We start from the raw sequence: 24,576 nt of genomic DNA, 5'->3' as shown, positions 1-24,576 counted from the left end.
TTTAATCCAAGGGTCCAGGGTTCAAGTCCCTGCTCGGGCGTCTTTCGTGTTTTTTTTTATTGCTAATTTTTTATTTTTTTTTATTTTTTGCTTTCTCTTTTAGAAATTTCTATTCATCGTCAGCATGGAAACAAACGCTTGGTTTCCTTTAACAGTTCTCTTTTGGCTGCTATTATGCTATCACAAGCTATGTATATGTATCAATGCTCAGGTAATTAAGTTTTAAAGATTTTTTATTTTTCTTTGTTTTTGTTTTTCTTTTTGTTTTCGCTTGCTTTCAGTTAAAATATGTTGAATAATTCGGTATGTTAAGAATTCTTAGTTAGAGATATGCGTTCTGACGTCGAATTTTGTACGTGAGAAAACGACATTTTTCCTTAGAACTTGTTCTCATAGATGTATGTAAATAATTCACACAATATATATTTACATGATTTGATAAATTCTCTTAACAAGTTTTATTTAGCATATCAATTACTACCTCATACCGTAATCTTGTTAATACAAACGCTACGCTATCAGTAGTGAAACTATTTAATTAACTTTTTCACTCCTTCGTTAATAAATCATAATTAAATGTAAAAGAACTAAAAGGTCAACTGAATACATTTGAAAGCCTAAAACGTTTGCCATAGGTGTGTATGCTCTTATGAGTAAGGTGCATGGAACGTTGATTTTGAAACACGCTTAGCATTACTTGTCTAAAGTAGGATTTTCAAAGCTATTAAATTACGAGCTGATTTTTAATCAAAAGATAAGACGGAATTATGAGTACTAGAGTAGATAGTAGATAGAGTTAAATGTTTTTCACAAATTGTCTTAGGCGGCTATCAAAGTGGATAAGTCACACATTTATACACACAGTGGATAAGTCACACATTTACACACAATTATAATAAGGAAGTTGACTGCGTAAACAATATAAGGACCACCTTCTACACAAATAAAGCTCTGGCCAAGGGTAAAAGATCTACTGTCGAGTGCTTCAAAATTCACTTTATACGCCTTCGGATGCCGTAGGCTTGAGTCTACTTTGAATACATTGCATAAAATGGAAATGCGTAAGACTAGCAAAGGCCTACAGGTCTTTTATAGAATAAGTCCTTTTTATCGTTGCTGTAAGGTTAGTATACAAATTTTCAAATTTCTCGGACGTCGAAAAATATGCCATATGGTAAGATTGGTGAACGATTGCAAACTAAGCATTATAAATTTTTGCTGCTCTCGACATATAGGCCATATCTCATGGAGTGGAGTATATATGTAGTCCTTATATACTCCACATCCCAAAAAAAAAAAAATAAGTTATTGAAAACAAATGCTTAATAGCCGTACTTTTCAGTTAAGAAAAGAAGTTGTAGATAAGGACACCATGGGCAAAGTTCCTACTTGAGATCATTTATTGCATTCATTTTTGTAAGAAAAACCGTGTTACCTTGAGATAGACCATTTAGCTTCTTTCACGAATTTCCTCTGTTGAAACATTGCATACACTTGCAGAACCGTTTTTAGACCTATAACTGGGACTTTAGGTATGTTTTAGTGGCTTTTGTTGTGTTTTACTTGGTCTGTAAATAGTTGCTTAGACTCATTTCGACAAATAATGTTCAAGAAAAACATCGTCTACTAGTTGACCTTTTATTTTTATCATTATTATTAAAAACCAATTTTCACAACCATTTTGCATACAAAAGACTTGTATATTGTTCCACACAGAAGGAGATCAAAATTCATTATATATATATTTTTTTTCATTCTTGTGACTCCAATATGCGCTGTTGGCAACTTGACTGGCACTGTTATATCGGCTATGCCCACACAAACTTGTTGGTTTAAGTTAAATTTTCTTGTTTTCCCCATTTTTAATTTATTATGCTTATTAATCATACAGGGCAGAATATTTAAAACTATTTTTTACCTTCTTCAAGTGAAGATATTTTGTCTGCCTAAAAATGCGTTAATTCTAAAAAAAATATGATGGACACCACGATTTGGCGGATTAATTTTTTCTTAACAATACCATCGATATGGGTATCAAATAAAAAGACTTGGAAAGTAGAATGCGACATACTAAGTACGTTAGTTCTGTATTAATTATGGTCGATGTGACTTTTAGTCAATTAAAAGGTGAAAGATAAACTTCATGCCATTCCGTTCTTTATAATCATACATAAAAGCATAGGACGGTAAAAATTTTAATGGTGGTGAGTATGCGAGTTTTGGCCCTGGACGAATATAGTTTTTTCAAAGACTTGCAGTATAAATTATTTAATATATTAATATGTTCAAAACCATTTAACTTTTCATGTAAAAAAGGAATCTACAGCAAACAAATTGTGTAGCAGGTGCATAAAGGAATTTTTTTTTTTTTTTTGGAACTTATGTGCAAGAAAAAGAGATTAATTAGTTAGTAAATCATTGCCAAAATGAATTAAGTTTGCAGTTGACATTCACCAACCAAACTCTTTGCTGCGCATATAAAACAATGTAAAATACTTTGAACATCGCATAATTTTTAAAAGAGTGTGAAAAACTAAAGAGATTTCAATAATAAACGTTTTCGTAAAAGAAAGGCTTACGGATCTAATTATCACGATATATGGGCAATGACCGCTTAAGTCAAACCTAAACTGACGTTTTAAACTAATGCGTAAACAAAAATTTTCAAAACTCGTGTATTTGGAGGAAAGAAGGGCTATGGTGTGGAAGTCACTAAGTGAATGTGCCTATATGTAGATTTCATAACATTTCTACTACGCAAGCTTATGAAGTACTTTGTGGAGAACTTTTACTAAATGGCGAATGATTTGCTTTCGCTGCTACATGGTTCAGCATTTTCATGTCAATCAAAACAGAGACTCCACATAGAAGCTTGTAAGATCCCTTGACAAGTATCGGAAGGTAACGTAAGCAGCTTCTTTAAAAGGCGTTGCAAAGCATATTTGGCCTTTTAGCACAGTAATAAATGTAACTTCCGCTTGGATAACTTACGACAAGAAGCGATAGAAGGCAGCTAAAATGTACCTAAAAGATAAGAGTCAGCGCTGTGTTTAAAATTCCGACATCTTAAAGCTTCTGTTGATATCTTTTAGAACTGTTCAGAATGAGTCTTAAGCACCAAAATTTTGCCGCGGAGTTTGCTTCCATCAAGGCTACAGATCGCTCTGTGTGTTTAACGTCTGCACCTGGCTTGATGCCTTAATCAGACGGGTTGCCTACAACCATAGGCACTCAATTGAGTTGAGTGATCACCCACGGGGGGAAAGACAATTCCCTAATAAGCGGGCCTTTCTTACCCCGAGGTGCGCAGATGGTTCACCGTGTATGGCCGTATGAACATCAAGGCTACAGTACATCGTTCGTTTTATATTCATAAGCGCAAAGCATTTTCTTATAATTTTCGATACAAAAATTATCTTTACGATTTCCTAATATTATTATTATTCTTATTATTATTAATTTCGCCAGAGAAATAAATTCTAAGACTAAACTCTTAAAAGCACTAGCATCTAAGGCTATCGGCTTTGATTTCCTAATAAGCCTAGTAATATCTTTTATTTTATAAGAAAATAACGGCGAATATTTTTCACGTCTTGCGATTGGTGGTGAGTCAACTTTCTTAGTATCTTATTCAGTAATAGGCAACGGTATATTTGTTTTATCTGTTGTTAATGAGCGTAATATTAAGAAACTAAAATTTTATAAAATTTTTTCTTAATATCACTTTGCTTATAATTAAAAGAAATTGCTTAATCGGTAAAAAAAGGGTATAATTCAATCAAACATTCCTCAGCTCATTAGAGAGTCATGTTATTTACACTGACATGTACATACGTAAATTTTTTATTAATTCGGTGTTCAGTCAACTGTGGTCTTACATGAGAACAAATGTTAATTTTTTTTTCATATGAAAATATCTATAAAAATTTCTCATTTGCCGATCTTTACATGCACAATTGTCTACAGATTCATGTATATATGTAAAGTATATATGTAAAGTTCAACAAAATTTGTGTTAAGGTCGTTGGTTATATTAACAAAAGAAACCTTAAAAATTTTTGCATATATAGTTTGTTATTATTATTATTTTCAGTATTTGTTGTTGTTATTCTTTTTCTTTTTTTTTTTTACTTTCCTAATGTAATTGATTTATTTTAGTCTAAAATAATAAATTAAAAGTTTCTACGCGGGAAATAAAAAATTTATTCTCCTTCTCTCGTACACATCTAGAGTGGAAAAAAAGAACAAAACAAAATTGAATTGTCTAGAGTTTTGTCGAGACATACACAAGACCTGACATAGCGTTCATTAATTTTTTAATGGAACATATATTAATTGTGCTTTCATATGGCGCATTTGTTTTTGTTTTGTTTTTTTTTTTTTAATATAATTATCACTCAGATACGTTAAGATAAACAGGTAACTCATTTATAACGAGCATTAATTCCAACGTCTCATTAGTGAGGTGGGCACCTAGAGACAAGGTGAGATGCAGGAGAATGAACAACCCGTAAACGAAAAAGTAAATTATGCGATTAGTTAAGAAGCGGATTAGCTGCACTGCGCTATTCCTACGTTTACTTATACTCGCTTAGATCTCTGAGAATATTGTAAATTATTTTCTTATGACAGTGTTGATTAACTTTTTATAATTTGCATAATTCAATGAAGTGAATGTGCGGATGTATGAAAGACCTAGAAGGATTTGTGAGAGACTGTCCTCATAAACATGTCTAGGCGTCGTCCTCTCTATTGGAAGACTATCTATATGTACAGTCCATAAGTTGTGAAAATTTGTTGCGGAAATTTTTTCCAAACTAATTGACATGGATCGTTTCTACGGTCACTCCTCCTTAACATTTCTCGGCAAAAATCGTTGAACAATTTCTTTGACTTACTGAGCGAATATAGAAAATTTGAGTTAAATGAGGCCATATTTTGAATGCTTCTCATACAAAAAGGAGCCCTTTTTAGTGCAACAAAGCTTAATTTTTAGTAATAAATGATCGAAAATAGTGACTTTACATATAAATTAACTACGCTAAATATGAACAAAGCAGATCCACTTTTCGAAACCTTTGACTCGGAGGCCTTTCTATGATAGTTAATTATGATTTGTTATATTTTGTGACGAAAATAAGTAAAAAATTGTATTTGGCAAAAAAATAATGCTTTAACTTTATATTGCAAGTCGATATAAAACACACATATAGAAAACAACTACTAAATCATCCACGTCGCGCAGCAGAGTAAATAATAATCGCGACTAGCAAGTCAGTAGTTGCAGGTTCAAATATGGTAGAGTTTTACTTTCATCATAGCTATAGTAACTGGGGTTAGCCGGTAAAGTGATAGTACTTACCAATTGGGCACGCATCCGGCAGGCTGCTGCCACCTACTTACCTACCTCTTTCTTTTCATTTGTTTGTTTCTGACATCCACCCTGTTACACGTATAGGCAATGTCTGCTGACTGATAAGTCATATTTAAAAAAAAAAAAAAAAATATATATATATATAAACAAGACCACTGTATACCGCCATTCATCATAAGTTTTCAAACGATTTTTGTCTATAAGATGGATCCGTTCGAAGATTCATTTACTCTAAATTTATTGATTGTAAACAGTATGTAGTCTGCATCATCGCCTTATATAATTAGTTAAAGGTCCAATATAAAAACTCCATATTTTCATACCCACCAACGAAAGATTCATTTTGTCAAAACTTTGCAATGCCCACAAGGTAGGTTCCGAAATCCCACATCGTACATATATTCTGGATCTGCATTCAATTTTAAATTGATTTAAGCATGTTCGTTTGTCCGTTTGTCTATCTGTTTGTGCTATGGGAAGCTGTCTACTTTAAAACTACAATTGAAATTGAGCCAAAAAAGCTCAAAAGATACGCCCAGAATACAACACAACCTGAAACCACCATTGTTTCCAAAAAGAAATATAACAATATGCAGTTATACTCTATAGCGATTTCAGCAGCACCGATGCAGAAAGGGGGAAAAATCAGACAAGTGTCCTCAATAATAAAAAATATTGATATTTTATCCCTTTGTCAAAACGTTTGCAGGACCCAGAAAGAAGCTTCGGTATCGTTCTAAACATGTTTGTCGCCACGTTTATCTATCTATCTGCTAATTTCTGTGCTAAACTTACTTATGGTGGCAAAAATATAGATATATGCTTCAAATTAGCAAATAAGATTTGAAATTATTGCATACAGGTTAGTAGGGAAAATTCGTCAAACCGGTGAAAGGACACGCCCACAATGCAATACAAATTGAGAACACCTCGGGTTTTTGGGGTTTTTTCCGGTGCGCGTAAATGACAATAGTTGCGCGATTTTTATTCTACAAAAATAGGAAGAAGCGACTACGCCCACCCAACATTATAGAGTATGAAAATTCAATTTCTTCTCTTTTGTTTGGCTTTTTCAGGATAACGTTAACAAGTATAAAAGTTGCAGTTGATACCGAATAAAATTTTCCTACTTGTAGTTTATATAAGCCTTCCTGGTAAATATGAATGAACACTTGGTCCGAAGTAACTGGTTTTCAGACATAGAATTAGAAAAAATTTAAAGGTTAAAGTACAAGTTCGAAAATAATTTATGAAGAAAGAAAGTTAAATTGTTACCTATTGTTTGCGGGCTCTTTAGTTAATCTTAGGATAGAGAACCTAATGAAATTGATAGAAAACTATTTAGATCAACTTTGATTGTTTAGGCATAGACTGAGAGCCTTAATCGTTTCGTAGATCTATAAAGGTACAACGCTAAGTTGATTTCGCTGCTCATGGTGTTGAAAAACATGTGTATATTTTACAGAACTCTCGAAGCAAATTTCTGTGGGGCAAAAACATTTGACAAACTTAATGTACACCACTTGGCCGGTATTACAATATCATTCAACCAATTATCCCTAATCATCGAACATCGGATAGCGAAGTTTTAATAAACCTTTATGCACCAAATCGCAAGCAGAATATTGATTTTACAATCTCGAGGATATGCCAATTAAATTTTTGATTTTTATACCCTACACTACTTATGGTATCGGGTATACTAATTTTGGGCGGACGTATATAACATGTAGAAGGTCTTAAGATAGACCCACCTTATATTAAACCGACCGATTTAGAATCATTTTCTGAATTTGCTCCTGTGTGCCTGTCTGTTTGATGTCTGTTCACGAAAATTTATGTTCAAGCTATCGATCGCAATTTTTGACTTTTTTTGATAAAATTTCAAACACCGACCTGCTTTGATCTAAGTATTGAAAATGGTTGCGATTGGTCCACTTTTTTTTGAATCTTTATATACTAAAAAGATGTAATATTGACTATTTAATGGTGAAAATTAATTGAAAACAGTAAACTGATATCGAAATATACTTTATCGAATTTGGACTACATAGGTCTATTTTTGGAAAACCAACGCCTATAAGAACTTTCCAATTACGCGGGGTTTCATGAAACGTATGTCTTTGCGTGAAAATCATGTGTAGCTTTTGGCATATTATTACCAAAATGAGTGAATATTTTTGTCGGGCGAAGTGGTGCAGTAAACCACATATGGCGCCATTAATAGATGTCAGGAGGTTTTATAACGAGATCCAAGGGATATTGTTTTGAAATAGAACATCTATGGCGACAATCGGATTTTTACATCCATTGTCAAAAATTTGAGTTTTCGATTCTCATGGATAAAAGCAAACAGCAGAGTATCTGTACACATCCGTCGCCGTAAATGTCAGAAATCATTTAGTTATGTTCGTCCCCTTTTTTCCAGTTTACTTTAACGGTATCACGTTCGTTTTAGCAACGGATGGACTGAGGTGGAATGTTTAGTTAATACATCCCCTTTGCCATGTATTTGTAGTGTCTGCGAATAGATCGGGTTTGAGAATGGACATCGTCCGCTATCCTAAAATACTCAAAGCGAGCTGGTGCAATACGAAATCGTGCAGTTAAACTAAAAAATATTTAAATTGATAACACTCTAAAAAGTTAGCGAAAACATTCACTTCCCTAACTTCCATAAGGTCGTTTCATGTTTTAATTCGCTCCAGGGATACAAAAAAAATTTATATACTTCTGCATACCTACAACTGCCTTGACAATAAGTAAAAGACTAGTTGGAAATCTATAACAGATGTATCTATGTGGCGATAAACCTATCGACATTAAGAAAATAATCGCAATCACAATCCATTCCACATATTGATATAAAAAGTTGTAGAAATATTCCTAAGGATGAATGTACGAAAGAAGATTTTCGTAATTGCAAAATTGATTTGCGTGTACCATTGTGCGAGAGTTGCCTGTATCTTATGGTGCAGTACTTGTAGTCGCTAATGTTTTCAGTCTGTTTGCATGAATACGTATACAGACAAGCAATTTACATAATTAGAAATAAAAGAGCAATAATTTCATCATTATTATAATTATTATTTTTTTCGCTCTATATGTACACCTTTTGAAATGCAAATTAAAACAGTCAAAACGATATTGTTATTACTCACTATGAAAAAGTCAGTTGTGGCATAATTGAAAATGCTATAAGACTTACATAAAAAAAAATAAATAAATAAATTTCCGAGAGAAGGAAAGCGCATCACTTATGGTATATAAGCAGAATGTTTGAGCCGAACGAATTAGTCGGAAAAGAACATTTGCGTTGAAAAGAAAGTTTAAGTTCAGGATGCTGTCAAACTAAGTAATCTACACTTAAAGAAGTCGATTGTAAATAAAACCATGATCTAGTGACACGAGTTGCATCAAGAAAAACATTTTTTTAACAATATTTTGATAATATATTATATCTCTGTAGATGCAAAAACGGACTTATATCACTTTCATTCATAATGACCAAATAATTATCACATAAATCGTTTTTTTTTTTTTTTTTGTTTGTAAATGAATAAAATCTTTTGAATTTTTCGCAAGGGAAAGCACAGTTTGATAATTAGCAAACAGACGAAATAGAGAATTTATTTTTCCCCATCTTTTTCTCATAAGCTGTTTGTAAGGTTTATTTTGTGCTGCTATTGCTTATCGTAGTACGTTGCGTCGATCTCCCCGCAATTTAAAATGATTGTCACAATAATTAGTTAAGAATTTTTATTTACATTTCATTTAATATAATCATTTAACTTATATATGAACATAAATCAATTGCTAGTGTCGCTCTTATACAGGGCGTCCCTCACAAAATTCAAGAAAGTTTTAAATTTTATGCAATTTGTGTGGCGAACTATTAGTACATTTATCAAAAATATAGTGATGTTAAACACCTCAACCTTCTCACAGCAAAAATCATCGAATAAGTACGGAAGAGTGTTGCGGTAAGAAACCAAGGACATCAACTCGGCAGAGGCGACCGGAATTGAACATTTCAAAAAATTCTCTACAGCGCATTTTCGCAGAAGGTTTGCATTTTTATGCTTACACAGTTCAACTGATTCAAAAACTTAAGACTACTGAAACCTACTCAAGGCTATTGAGATCTAAAATGAGACACGAAGCAAGAAATCGAGCTTTACATCAACGAAATTCAGCCAAGTCTTGGAAAATTTGCTCACCAGGAAAGCTTTAAATGTCATTTACCTAAGTATCCGATATGTAAGGATAGACCCTTGCCTAGCCGTACACTCCATGGCAAATTTTATTTTTGATTCCGAGTTTTCTTATAAAATTACTTCTTGCGTGAATTTGGTGCGCCCTATACCTTTTCTTATGGTTTCTGAGGACAATTGTTTCTTTGTTTCCCTTCACTTGTATTTATTGTTAGGCTCAAACTATTTTGCGTATTATTTTTAGCTAATAAATGTCAATTTGTTTTTTTCTCTTTTTATGTTTAATCATTTAAGTAAAACAATTCTTAAATGGCAACACGCAACTTTATTGTTATTCAAATGCCAAAAAAAACTATTTATAACTGGATTAAAGCTAAAAAAAAAAACATAATTTAGAACTAGTGAATGGCTCGTTTTAAAAAGCATGCTACTACTACAGGTGTTCTTATTTTTTCTGTAAATTTTTAAACATTAGAATAACCAAACCTAAGCCAATGTTTAGGAAAAATAACGCAATTCTCTCAGGAAACACGACTCCATTGAGAATTAATTATTAAAAGTGATTGAGTTTGCAATTAATTTAAGTCAATCTTTATTTAATCCTCTATCCTCTCTCCCATTATCGACGCCTTCTTCGAAGTTGTGCTGTTGAAATGCGCAAATGAATGAAGAATGAATGAAGAATGAAAATAGTGTATACAAGTTTAAAACTAAGTGGCAACTTCCAAGCGTATTCTTTCTCTGCCTTCAAATTTTCATTCTTGACTTGAAAGCATAAATAGCTTACAAATAATATTCATAAAAAGTATTGCTGGCTATAAATTTCCAAAAAAACAACTCTATACAATATAACAATGCCAGTTTATTGAACACCTCGCATAATCGGTCGGTATAATAGAAGGTGGGGCTATCTCAAATTCTTTTGGATAACCGTTTACACAAATTTACTTATGCTCTTGCGCCGTAAGTGATGAAGAGTGTAAATGGGCTCATGTCGATTCATTTCTCGAATTTGTTACCGAAAGCAAGTGCATTTATTAAAACAAAATTTTTACATATGTTTATAAATATATTGTTAAGGTATTCGAAAGAGTTTTTTAATAAATATTCAAAAACAAATTTAAAGATCCGCCTTGTAAGCAGGCTCTTTTTATACCCTGCACTACTTGTGGTACATGGCATATTAAGTTTGTACGGACGTATGTAACACACTTTTTGTTGTTGTGGACTTGTTTCTACACGGATTGAAATAAGAAGTTATATATTCTTTGTTAAAGTAAACACAGTTGATCGTGACAATTAAAATTTTTGAGACCAAAAAATGTTTCTCATTTTCGCAAAAAAACAATCGTGAAATGGTATTCGGGCCGCATCGATCTCAACGCTTTTCAACAATTGCAATCAACAAAAATATCGATGCGTTTGCTGATCGTCATATGAGTCTTAGAGAGTTAAGGAAAGAAGCTTTTTTTTTGAAATTACATGTTTAGAGTTTGCCTTAATTTAAGAACTTTTAATTCTCAATCAATTAAGCTTAACTTTCAGTTCTAACTTCCCAATATTATTTACTACTAATGTGATTTTTTTATTGACTTCTTGGGAAAATGAAACATATTTACTCCAAATCGCGCTGTTCTTTTGAATCGATATGGTTTCAAAGTTTTTCATTGGATATGAAACAGTGTCGAAAGATGTTTTTGATGTGCGGTTCTATACGCCAAATTGCGACCATTAGAGTTACGATCACGGATGTCTTCTAAAAAAGCATTAATGGCAGCATTATAGTCCTAGGTTAGGCTAGGCCGACTATTATATATCGTACACAATTCTTATTTTTGTCTTAAACTTAAATTTTTCCGCCCCTAAAAACAAAAATTTTCGTGAAAATCCTTATATAGGATAGGATCCAAAAATAAGCGTACGTCGTTCAAATTTTGTAGTATTCATTTGTATATCGAACTAATATTATGGACCAACTGTAGTCATAACATATTAACACTTAAACTTCTCTGACCTAGAAAGCAAATATTTTCGTAAAAATGCTTATATAGGGTAGGATCCAAAAAAATAGGTCGAGATGGCCCAAATTTGATAGTTAATTTTTTGGAAAATTAGATCTTTTTGTCATATGAACCTTAGTTTTCGTTATATGAGAGGGGCTTCAAATCCGGTCCAAAGTTTTCATACCAATTTATAGAGCCGAAATACTGTTGTGTCTGTCGATAAACTTTGAAAATTGTAAGTTTTTTTGTTGTACCGATTCAAAATAGGGCGTTAAATGTAGACTAGTCGAAAAAGTGGACAGATCCAAAGCATTTTCAATAACGTTCGCCGTTTGGTCAAATCGGTTAGTGTATCAAAATTCGTCAAAATATCTGAAAAATTGCGACCTGTACCTTAAACACAAATTTACATGGATAGAGTACAGACGGACAGACATCAGACGAACAGACAGCCAAACGGAGTGACGATCGAATAAAAGGCGGGTCTATTTTAAGCGCTTCATAAGAAGAAAGAAAAAAGAAATAAAAACAGTATAGTCGACGATGCCCGATCAATACAATTACTCATTTATTTCTGTGATAAAATAGCAATAAAATAAGTTGTTTTCAGGTAAAAACATACATCTCATAGAAGATTTTGCACGTTGTTGCGTCAATAAAATATACCTGCGTAGTCCAGAATTGTTAGTTTCTATTTCAAATTCTTATTTTAGATCAATTTTCATCACAAAACGTTAAAAGTTAGCTCTCTTTGCCCTAAAACATTTCATGAGAACTTTTACATGCAGTTGGGTCTAAAAAATGACAAATAACGAATTTAAGTGAAGCCCAGTTAATTTGAATGACTACAGACTACAATTAGGGACCACTTTTTGGTAGTAAAAGATTACAAATTAAACCGTCTTACCTTTTTTTTTTCTATGTAATGCTACCAATCACTGATGGCAGTGTACCTGTAACGCAGTGATGGTTGGAAAGAACTGAGGAAGAATAGAGACAAGGAAACCACAGTCTAGTGGTTACGCGCCCAATTGATAAGTTTTATGCCTCCATCGATTCAGCAATCACTATAGTTACAAGGAAATTGGTCTCATGAATTCTTATAACGAGTAGATTCAAAATATTAGGCCATCCGATCCATTTTGTTCACGTCAACTTAGTCGAAAGTAAGTCTTGGCGAATTTGCTAAAACACATGTCCGCGTACCAAACTTTGTCAAAGCATTGAATGCAAACTTACAGGGACAGACTTCAGGTGGGCAGTCACTCAGAGAGGCAGGCAGATAGATAAGCTCAAATCGATTCAGAAATTCGATCAGAAATTGTAGATCGATTGAGAACATCATTCTGAATCGATCGGTGTAGTGAAAGGTTTATGTATCTTATATTCTTCTTTATGTAGAATATACGTGGAAATATTTATCGTGATGTCTGTTGCAGTCCATGAGTAATAAGCAAAATACCTCATTTTTTTCAGATTTGAAAGAGTACGTTTTCTCAGTTTACGTTGTATTATCAGCACACCCTTCGACGAGCTTGGGCCACTTTTAATACCATCCCATGTGCATAATTTTGCAACATTTTTGGGGAATTTGAAACCAATATGTTAATTTTTGCGACCAGAATAATAATTACCAAAGACATGCACGCAAACGTAGAGACGGCATGTTTAGATCGATTCAGAATTCGGTAGCGATCAAGAATATATATAATTTATAGAGTATCTAAAGCGTTCTCTTGGGTGTTCCAAACGTTTTGACGAACAACGAATGAATGAATGCTTGGTATATGGATATTTGCTGTAAACACATTGGGCGATAAATTGCTCTTAAATTCTGTAAAGTAAGTTAAGCTGCTGATAAGGCTTTCGTACGACAAAGTTATGAAGATATTTCTTACGCGCCTCTCTAGAACGATAAATCCCAAACACAACGTACAATAAATTGCTAGTATATGAAATTTTTTTTTTATTTTCTTATAAAACAATTTTTCTTTAATTTATGAGCTATGTGTTGTTGGTATCGTTTGACAGCATAAATTGAAATATTTCTTAAAATATTGTCATAAGGTGACAGTACAATAAAGTTTGGCAATTTCAAATAATGTTTGTCTTTTGACATCAAGTCAGTAAGGTTTTAGTTGTTCGTTATCGTCGCTCTATGGCAAACGGAGGGAAACGTGAAGAGGTGTTGCAATTGGCTTTGTAACATCTACATATTATATATAATATAACAGTGAAGCATCACAATTTGTGATCAACTCTTAGTGGAAATTGTTTGATTTCAACGGGTTAATTTTCATTTGTTAAGACCCAATATTTAAAAAAGCATTCATATCATTGCTCCCTATGCTCAAACTTCAATTGATTGCCTAAATTAGGGACTTTTATTTCTGAAGAACAACCTTCAATACAGAATTGTTACGTGTAATAAAAAATTTGAGCTAAACTAACCAAGTGCTTCCCTCTAGCATTGCTACACAGAACTTCAAAAAGTTCGATATATTGGTTAGTTAAAAATAATTTGTATGATATTTTATGTTAGTTTAGTTGATTTGACTTCTCTTCTTACTTTTTAGTAGTTAAAGAATATATCTTTGCTTTATTCTGTCAAACAAAGTAAAGCAAAATATCAAATTTCCATACAAATGCACATACATATACATATATATAAAAGATTTATTTGGTTAAAACACCTTTACAAAGCCTTCAAATTTTTTTAGTTTTATTAAATATTTAAGTTCAAGGCTTTTTAATCGTAAATATGATAAAGGCTTGGCTAGCTATTTAAAGAAGATTGATGCTACCATAGATAGTGTAACATACAAAAATTTAGATTTAATGTTCAGATAGACAGAAAACGAACAAAAAAAATAAATAAATAAACAAATAAATGGAATAATGCAGATAAATAATAATGATAAAAAAAAATTCAGTTCAAGAAGTCGTGTTTATCTTTCAAATCATTGGAATACTAAGATATGAAAACAAAAAAATCCTTGCCGAAACCCGGGATTGAACCGGGGACCTCTAGATCTTCAGTCTAACGCTCTCCCAACTGAGCTATTTCGGCTTACGCTCACACCTATGTAATCGATTACTTTATAGCATTACTTCTGTAAAAATAAATAAAATTTTTATCTCGTTACATATCCTTCTCTGCATTGAATAAAGCGTATTTTTAAATAAGAGAACTACACATCACCTGTGAATAAGTGTCTATTAAAACTGTTTATGAGTATACAAAATTCGGAGGGACTTGTAATAGACAGTCATACTATTGTATCGGTCATACCATAATTAACAGTACTTTATGAATTGATTCTGTTTGTCTGTTCGTAAGCATCTCCGTGTGTAGTTTTGTCTTTAATCTGTCATCAAATGCAATGTCATATGCATGCATATGTGGTAGACACGTATTCTATTGTATCTGTTGTAGATTTGGAGGAAATCGTTTTGTTTTTCTGATCATTTCCCCTATAATGTTTTCCATGCAAAGTCATTATACAGTAACAAAATCGAATTTTCAGTCATTTCAGTTCTCGATATTTGTAAACATACAGTTGATCTGCCCTCGTCAATTTGCCAAAATTTGCCAATCTTCGCGGCTTTCCATTGGGTCATCAGCGTTCCTTCCTATACTACTTTTTCGATAGTCAATAATTGCTATAACATCTTTCAAACCAATGCGGATTGTGAACAATCTTTTTGCAACGTTTAATTAACAAACGAAATTCAGGGTTTTTCATTGTTTCGAAAATAACAAAGGTAGCGCCACTGAAACCACTATAACCTTTAAACCACTATAATTGTCAGAATGTTATGATTGTTATGTCATGATTGAGTCTGCTATATGCTGATGAACTAGAACAAAGGAAGACCAAAAAAAAAAAAAACAATTAAATGTAATATAAAAAAGTGTTGGGAGAAAAACAAAAACCATTGTCATCTCATTCAAAAGTGTCTCTTAGTTAAAGGTTATTAGAGGGGGAAAAATTTCTCGCATTATACATATCCCCATGTATAAAGTCATAAAAAACTTAAACAACCTATTACAACAACTTATTGCTTTCAGAAAAAAACAGTAACAGAATGACTACAAGGGAAAATCAAAGAAAAGAATATTAAATCAAAATGTAAAAAAGTGGGTTTTCAAAACTTTGTCGGGCGTGCCCACAAACTTTCTGGATAGTTCCATAGATGAAAAAATTTGGGAGCCGAATGAAATTTTCTCGCTTGGATAATTTCCTTGATAGCTCTAAAAGAAAAACTTGTTCTGGTTAGGGTGATTTAGGTTTAAATTACAATAGTTCCAAGTCATATATAACTTTTTTTAAAGTACTGTTTTTTTTTTTTTTTTTGAGTATATGTGGCTTACTCATAATGTTTGCAACCACAAGAAGCAGGCTTCAGGGGTACTACAAAGTATATATGTTCTTCACCATCATGAAATTCTGGATCGATTAAGCCATGTCTGCTCGTTTGTGAGTTGTGTGTTGTCGACACTCTCCTAGTCGCAAAAATGAAGCTATCGACTTCAAATTTGGCAGAAACATCGCAAGATCCTGCACGAAAGTTTGTATTAAAAATGAGCCAAATTAGTCGTAGAACTCGCCTACAATAGTAATTAAAGTGATAACTCCTAGAGTTTCGAAAGCAGAAAGTGACTTGTCGGCCATTCCCCCAAACTTTTTTCGATGTTTTTTTAGATAAAAAAGTTCGGGAATCGAATGAAACTTTTTCGCTTGTTTTCAGTATCGTTTCATATTTGCATAGGCCTGGCCTGCTAGTCGCAAATAAATTGAAACCCCATATCCCGTTGGCGTTGACTACAATGCAAAAACCAGAAAAAGTCGTCCGCGCTCGCCCAATATTATCAAGTATTAATTTCCTTTTATTAATTCCTTTTTAGGATAATGGTGATGGGTATAAAGGATTCGGCCACGACCGAATATAATTTTCTTACTTGTTGATTTTATTACTTTTTGCACTTTCTACTTGGATGCATTACATAGACATCAAATTGTACTTGATATTTTTTCACTTGATCATACCAATATTTCGAAATTACTATGATATGTCAAGACCGATTGCGCACGCAAAACAAAAAATTATGCTCGGAAGAGTAAATAATGCTTCTTTATGCTTAATCTACTCCAAAAAACATCGATACACAGTTTTTTCGCGCTTTTTCATTCTTTATGAATCGTTTGCTTTTAGCTGAAAAGAAACATTTAAAAAATGCGCATGTTTTGCGACTCCACAACAACAATACGAACGTATATAGGCGTTGCAGGTTCAACACGTGATCTGCGTGGTTCAAGACAACAGGTTACAAAGTCTGCGGTTATCATAACATGGGTCTGATATTTGTTCAAATGCTTTTGGCTTTTATTTGTAATTTATCTTGGAACTAATGTATTATATAACAATTGTTTTTCTCTGGACTAAGCCATTAAGAAGTGCGGTTTACATGTCCAGTTGGTCAATATAACAATTAAACCACCACGAGTGAATCTTGTTAACGCTATTAGCCCTTCGAAGTATCGAAAATAATAATTTCCTCTTCGCAACATTTTGGAATTTTCCTCGTTAATAAGATTGCGTAGTCCTTACGTTCATCAATTGTGACAAGTACAGTCGCCGACAGCTACAAACTGATTCATGAGTTCCTTTTTGAAAAGTGGCAATAGGCGCTCATTTTTTGGAAATGAAATTGGTAAAGCTTTTACTTGCTTTGTTTAGAAGGTAAATAACGAAAAATGGAAAAAAGGGTACATCGTGAATAACAACCTCCTTTTGGAAGTTCATAATTTCATAATAATTATAGCCTACACCACCTGTGGTAGAGGGGTATATTAAGTTCGTGCATATGTATACAATACGCAGAAGCATTTAAGTAAGATCCAATTTTTATTAAGCCTTCGATTCAGAATCCCTTTTTGAATCCATCGTAACTTGTCTGTCCCACTTGTTTTTTGGGCTCAACCCACAGGCCGTAAATTTGAAATATTTTGATGAAATTTGGTATACGGCATATGTTTTGAAAGGTCGTTATAGCTGCATCGTAGTATAGAATATTTAATGGTGGTTTGCGACACACTACAGTGTTCTTATTTGTTTTAATTTGCGGTATATTGTAACACTTATACTAAACGTAGTTTTGAGCGCAAATTTAGATAACGGCTGACAAGATCAAAATATGAAAATTCAAACGAAAATTTGCTCATTACCCAGACAGAGTTACAAGATCGAAACAGACATATATGTGTAATTGCGTCAGATAACTTTACTAATAAAGGAGAAATAACCAGGAGGAGTTTCAACCAACTTTGAGAAAAAGAAATTAATTACCTGTAATTTTTGACGAAAATGATGATGAAAATTAATTTTATGATCCTAATTATTACGTTTTGAATGTATTTCTGCTTGCATTTTTAATTTTTATATTTCATCATAAAGTTGAATTTCACATTTTTCGATAGAACATGGTACATATTGCCCGGATTTATGTTACTTCAAAGCAGTTTGACATAACACAAAACAAATTTCGACACAATACGGTACATATTACCCAGATTTATATTATATTTAAGTTTAAATTGTATTCTACGTTCTACGTTATATCTTATATCTTAGTTTAAATAAATAAGAAATACTGCGTAGTAATAGTTGCAATAGTTTAGTCATAATACTTAGCGTAACAAATATTTCTAAGAATCAATTAAGTGAATACGGCTTTTAATTTGTTTTAGCTGAATTTAGGGTGAAAATAAATGAATAAATAAATAAAACACGTAGGAACATTATACCCGAACAAGGCAGCTGTTAGACACCCCACATCACTTCCCCTAATGAATTTATTCAGTCGCTGTGATAATAATACACCATAGGTACACATTACTTCCATGCAAAGACCTACTTTGTGGTGGTATCCAAAAATAGACCGATGTGATCCAAATTCGATATAGCAGATTTCCATATCAGTTTAGTATTACGATCTAATTTTCATCTTCAAATATTTAATATTATGTCTACTCAATAGATAAAGGTTCAGTTTCGTAGGAATGGTTATATGAGAGAAGGTTTAAAAAACGGCCACAATCGAACCAAATTTTTGATACCAATTTGGAATGTCCAAGCACTGTTATAGGGCGAGTTTTGTCGAGAAACTTTGAAAATTGTAAGTTTTTCCTTCTACCGACTTTTCAACATAAGGTGTTGTACGCCGCACAAGTTGGCTTAGACAGATATGAGATGAATAGACATACAGACGGGGCGAGGCACAGGCAGGTAACAAAAGAAGGGACCGCCATAAGATCTTCTGCGTGTTTCGTAGGTGCACACAAAATTGCTATATTACAACTGGTGTAGGGTATATCAAGTGGTGTAGGGTATAACAAGTGAAAACACTATAACGGGCCGAAACCCACACTGTCCCGCAGTTCTGCATGCAACGATTTTCCAAGATAAGGATTAGGTACGAGGTGTCCTAAACCCCACTCTGATTGGAACCATTTTCAATAAGATTAGTCCTTAGATCAAAACACATCAGTGTACCAAATTTTATCAAAATGCCTCGCCTGTGGCTTGAAGACAAAAAACAAAAAACAAAGAAGTACAGGCGGACAGATAATTTTAAATCGATTCAGAAAGTGATTTTAAATGTAATAAAATTTAAGTCTATGCCAAGTTCTTTCGTGTATCACATAAGTGTTGCAGGCTATAACACAATAATTCCATATTGAGAAGTTTCACTTTTATTATAAAAACAATTATCGTAAATTCGATTTATCAAAAAAAAAAAGAAGAAAACACATACATATAGATAAATATATACCTTTATCTATCTGCAGAAATCTTTAATAGAGTTAAACAAAATTTTATTTATGATGTCATACCCCACAGCAGCCCTAATTAGGAAAAGTCAAAGTTTTCATGAAAAACATGTTTATTAACACATGTCACTGGAAATGACAACATCATCATTATTATTAAAACTACAGTTATATATACGTATACATGTATACACACATGTATACGTATGTATGTATGTATGTAGTTAGTTGTTATCATCGGCAGATGCCATGACATGAAATACAAAAGGGGCAATCATACCGTTAACTGCAAAGAGATAACAGTATCTACATCTATTTGCAAAGAGTATAAGTGTTTGCGTTTGTGCATATGTTGGCTAGTGTAGTAGCACGTCAAATTTTAAAGGCATTACCGTTTTGTACGCTAACAAAAAGATGTTCCAGCTTGAAATATATAAGCAGTTACACAAGCCGTAATTATTGCTTGCTATCTAAACAGGTCGTTAGAAAAATTTTCGATTTTTCTATTACAAATTTTTGTCGTTTTTGTTATTTTTTGTTTTCGGGAAAAATTATTTTTCGTGTCACATAAGTTACACAGAGAAAACATGCAAACTAAAGCAACACCATGTTTATGTGTGACTTTATTGCATCCGCAAGTCATACACTTGAAGTGAACTAATAGGTGAACGGTGCTAACCAAATTGCGTTTACATGTAAATCTATTAACTATGACTTAATTTAGGGCTTGAGAAAATGTCTTTGGGTAACAATTGAAATAGATTGTGGTCTTTAATATTCCGTCAGTAAAATTTATTTGCCATCAATTGTCATAGATTGATCTTTTCAATCGATCAATCTTCTCTTAACATTTCGATTTTTGTTTTGTTTTTTTTAATATTATGTTATGCAAATATCTTACGTGGTTTCTAACTTAAAGATTTTTGAATGTTTTCAATAAATTTTAAACACATTTGTTACAAAATTATTTATGTGTTCAGGAAAACTAAGTTCGCAAATGTATTGTTATTGCTTTCTCATAGTTTGTCTACCTCTCTCTTTCGCTATTCATTTTTCTATATCTCCATCGCTCTTTATTTGTACAGAGTGAAAATGCTATCGGAGCTTATCGTACGTTTGACAAGACCTCTTTTTCTTGTACAGGACGCCCTGCCGGCTACTATGCAGACATTGAAACTGGTTGCCAGGTATGGTACACAGATAATTTTTCTTCCACAAGCCGCTTCACTATAATCATACACTTTGACATTTTTCTTACTACTATTAAATAAATGTCTATTGTGTTGAAGATCTATCACATGTGCGATGGCTTAGGACGTCAATTCAGTTACTCTTGCCCAAATACCACATTATTTCAACAACGCATGTTGATTTGTGATCACTGGTATATGGTAAATTGTTCAAAGGCTGAAAGTGATTACGCTGCAAATTTATTGATAGGTAAGTTCAAAGAAGGTATGAACAAAATGAATCAAACCGCTAAGAAAAACAATTCGCTTTCCGTTTAATACAATCAATGAATTGATTAATAGGAAATTTTTTTACGTCTAAAAGTATGCATTACATTTTTGCAGGTCAACGCGACAAACCATTTGTAAACGATGAAGAAGAAAACATACGCACACCTCGGCCTGATTTATTAGATCGTCCTTACGCTCCAGACTATTCAGGTGAATCCTTTCGCACTCAATATCAAAAGGTAAAGCAATTAAATATAGATAACAAAAATAAAAATTTAGTCACTCCCCCCATTTGTACTTTTCACTGTCCATATAGCCTTTACTGAATGCAATTTTTGATCAAGATGACGAGAAACATCGGTCAAAGTCGCCGACACAAGTGGAGAGTCAACGTAATTTTGGACAGCGTTGGAAAATTCCACCTCCCAGTCGGATTATTCTACCGCCAGCTTATGAGGCTCAAATTACGGAGAAGGATAAAAATTTTCGTCCTAAATTAAATCTTGTAACAACAACGACAGCAACAAAAAAGCCTTCGACCGTAGTAGGACCTCCGACCATAAAACATCTACCTGGTATAAGGTTTAGCCAAGGGGCAGCAGCTCTCCATCAGCGTCAAGATGAACATATACAATATGACAATGATGATTTGGGTACCAGTCATAGTACACGTTACAATACTTCGTTTGATCTGAATTCGGCTGAGGATAATCGTCAAACAAAGATTGGTAAAAATTCATATAACGGTAAAGCACTGCATAAAAATGAACAAAGGACAACAATAGGAACTACAACTTCACGACCTATTACTACAAAATCTAATGTTTTTATTAGCGTTAAGAAACCATCGAAGATATATCAACCTCCTCTCCTTTATCCCATCTATAATTTGGAGGATACTACGACGATCAATAAAACAAGACCAACAATAAGAGGTTCAACTTCGGCACCATTTAGCACACGTAGCTCTACATTTGCCAGCACTTCTACCTTGCGGCCTACTACAAAGCCTACAACTTTGGCTGGAAAACCCTTTACTAAAATATCTAGCAACAATACATTTGTTACTGCATCTTTCGACTTTGCTGAAGAATCTAATAATTTACACCAACAATTTTTGGACGTTAATAAACTAAGTAAAGATATACGCACAGCTGCTCCAGCGCAAGGTTTTAAAGCTCCAACCACACCTAAGCCTTTCTCTAGCACTACTAGTGCTATAGAAACTCCAGCGAAGACATTGTTACCACCTTTTACCGATTTTATACAGCACGATGTCGCCACTACGCAAGGTCCGCCTATATATTATGAATGGAAGATTCCTTCGGATGGTTTAGAGCCACCAAAACTGGATCCTCCCATAGGAGTGGATGGCCGAGAATACCCAGACAGTGCAATTGATTACAATGTTCTTAATAGCAAAAACAAAGAGATGAACACGAGTCTTACCACAACACGGCCTAGCTTTTTGCAAACGATCAAAGAAACATCTAGCCAAACGAATGAGATTGCAACGCAACAGAAGGCGGCAGCCTCTGTTAAAACACCTACAGCGCAACTGCCACCCGCACCGTCAGCACCAACTAATGTTAAGGCTGACATTTCAGAGATACGTAAGGAATGGTCAGTGCCAGAGTATGCGTTTCCTTTAGAAAATGCCGGTCGAACCGGCTATTTGTCCAGCGATGTTTATAATTCATTTCAATTAAAAATACCCGACGGTCATAACGTAGCCGACGAGCATTTGCATTGGTTCGGAGAAAATCCTGATTGTCCACAATGTCATCCTTCCTATGTTATACCTGGCACTTGCCAACCATGTCTACGAAGATAGGATATAATTGCTGTATGTAGATTACAAGTGTTAAATCCTACAAGAGACCATAAATATTCTTAACATAACGTTCAAGCATTTGATTGAAAACGATCTTCAAAAGATCTTTCAATAGTTTTACATTTCACACACATTCTAACTTATTCTTTTTCACCCAAAAAGTCCATCCATATTCATTCCATCCATATATATATATATATATATATATATAAACATATAGTTTCTAATTTAGTTAAACATGTATACAAAAAAAACCGACTTTACTTGTACTGCTAAACGGATGATATAACAATAGTAAAGAGAGATTGTTAAAAAAATATATATATATACATGTATATTTCTTTTTGTTCACGATTAGTATAAATTATTCAGTAGATTTCATTTGAAAAAATTGATATATTTGTATTTTATGTCTAAATCATATATAAGATAAATTTATAATTTAATGATGACGAGTAATATCATTTCAATAAAAATAATAATATTTAAGAGAATTGTCATATGCAATACCTAAACTAAATTGTGAAGGAAGACATCAAATCCAAAAAATAAGCAAAAAGTTGAGAGCCGTGAATATTAATATCGTTCTCTTGGTTATTGATGAAAGCAAGTAAGCAAATCCATGAAAATAAAAAAAAAATAAAAGAAATAGAGAACTAAACCATTTTTACTAAATATGAGCATATTTCGTTTAGTTAATTATTAGTGCTTGCATATATTTTGTTTCTTTTGTTGATGACATTGGGATTATTAGCCCCGATTGCTGGTGTTTTTTTGCAACTATACATCGTTCAATTCGGTCAACTGACATCGGTAGACGTCCAAAGGAACAGTTTCATCTAGTTTTAGCAGCTCGTAATACACTACACTTTACTGAATCCGCCATATGCACAGCGCCACTGAATGGCCATGAATATTTCTCTTTGGTGTCGATGTGGATGGTTATCCTCTCTAACTAGAACATGATTTCGTGCACTTGGGATCGTCGCGGCAGATCCACTTTTCATAGCCAGAAAGTCATAGAAAATCATTCCTTTTTTTGCCTGTCGATGTTGAAACGGTTCGAAACGGCCTTTTCAGTTAATTTGTATGGTAGCCATTTCCTCCCCTTTTGGGGTTTTCCCATTATACACGTACAAGTTTAAAACAGTTGATTCATTAATTGCCAACTTGTTCGAAAATTCTTTGAGAGTTTGAGCTGGGTTTTCATCAAATAAGTTTTGGGATTCATTGTCTTCGAACATTTTTGGTCCTCATGGCCGTTGTTTGCATTGAAATCAAGTCCAACAACTAGAACGTGATGAGCAAACGTAAAAGTGTGTAATGGGCTTCGGCAGCAGATTTCTTCAAAACTGCTAACTATTAACACTGCAAATGCAATTTTGAACGTTCCATGATTAGCGTCTGTATGCACTGAATACCTCAATAATACTAAATGGAAAACTCATTCATTTCATGTTGAGAAAGGTCAAAACCAACGAATGTAACTATTGTTTACACTGATACTTCGCATTACTTTATCATTTCTTTCAATAGATGCCGCTGATCAAAATGCCTGCACATACCTAGTAAAACATAATTGTGAACAACATTTTGTTATAAAGCAAAAATATTTAGAATTGTCAACCTATTTACTGTAAGAACAAGCGTAACTCAAGTAAATAAAAATGCTAATAAACTTCATTTATCTTCGGTTGGTAATTAACTGTCTTATTCCGGAATGCTTCAAAACCGAATACTTTTGCGCGTAATGATATTACAAAAGAGTTTGTAAAAGATAAAGACTTTTAGCAATATTTTAGTTCAGTCAATAACCATTAATAGGTACTTATCAGGAGTACGAAAAGTCGAGGTAA

At 33.3% G+C, this 24,576-nt stretch overlaps 1 protein-coding gene and 1 non-coding gene across 2 annotated transcripts in view; one reads left to right on the top strand and one right to left on the bottom strand.

Moving 5' to 3' along the window:
- Positions 1–23,101, top strand: part of LOC119641506 — a 51,529-nt gene extending 28,428 nt beyond the window's left edge. The window contains exons 2-6 of the mRNA XM_038040226.1: positions 104–211; positions 20,512–20,613; positions 20,716–20,866; positions 21,001–21,125; positions 21,203–23,101. Coding sequence (XP_037896154.1) covers positions 125–211; positions 20,512–20,613; positions 20,716–20,866; positions 21,001–21,125; positions 21,203–22,720 — 1,983 coding nt within the window. The 5' untranslated portion in view covers positions 104–124 and the 3' untranslated portion in view covers positions 22,721–23,101. The remainder of the gene's footprint in view (positions 1–103; positions 212–20,511; positions 20,614–20,715; positions 20,867–21,000; positions 21,126–21,202) is intronic.
- Positions 14,589–14,661, bottom strand: Trnaf-gaa. Its single transcript has one exon. It is a non-coding gene; the product is annotated as a tRNA-Phe (tRNA).
- Positions 23,102–24,576: the final 1,475 nt, after the last annotated feature.

This window comes from Glossina fuscipes, unplaced genomic scaffold, assembly GCF_014805625.2.
Source record: "Glossina fuscipes isolate IAEA_lab_2018 unplaced genomic scaffold, Yale_Gfus_2 150, whole genome shotgun sequence".
In the NCBI taxonomy this organism is placed as follows: domain Eukaryota; kingdom Metazoa; phylum Arthropoda; class Insecta; order Diptera; family Glossinidae; genus Glossina; species Glossina fuscipes.
The sequence above is the reverse complement of the archived record's forward strand: the minus strand, read 5'-3'. Positions and strand labels throughout refer to the sequence as shown.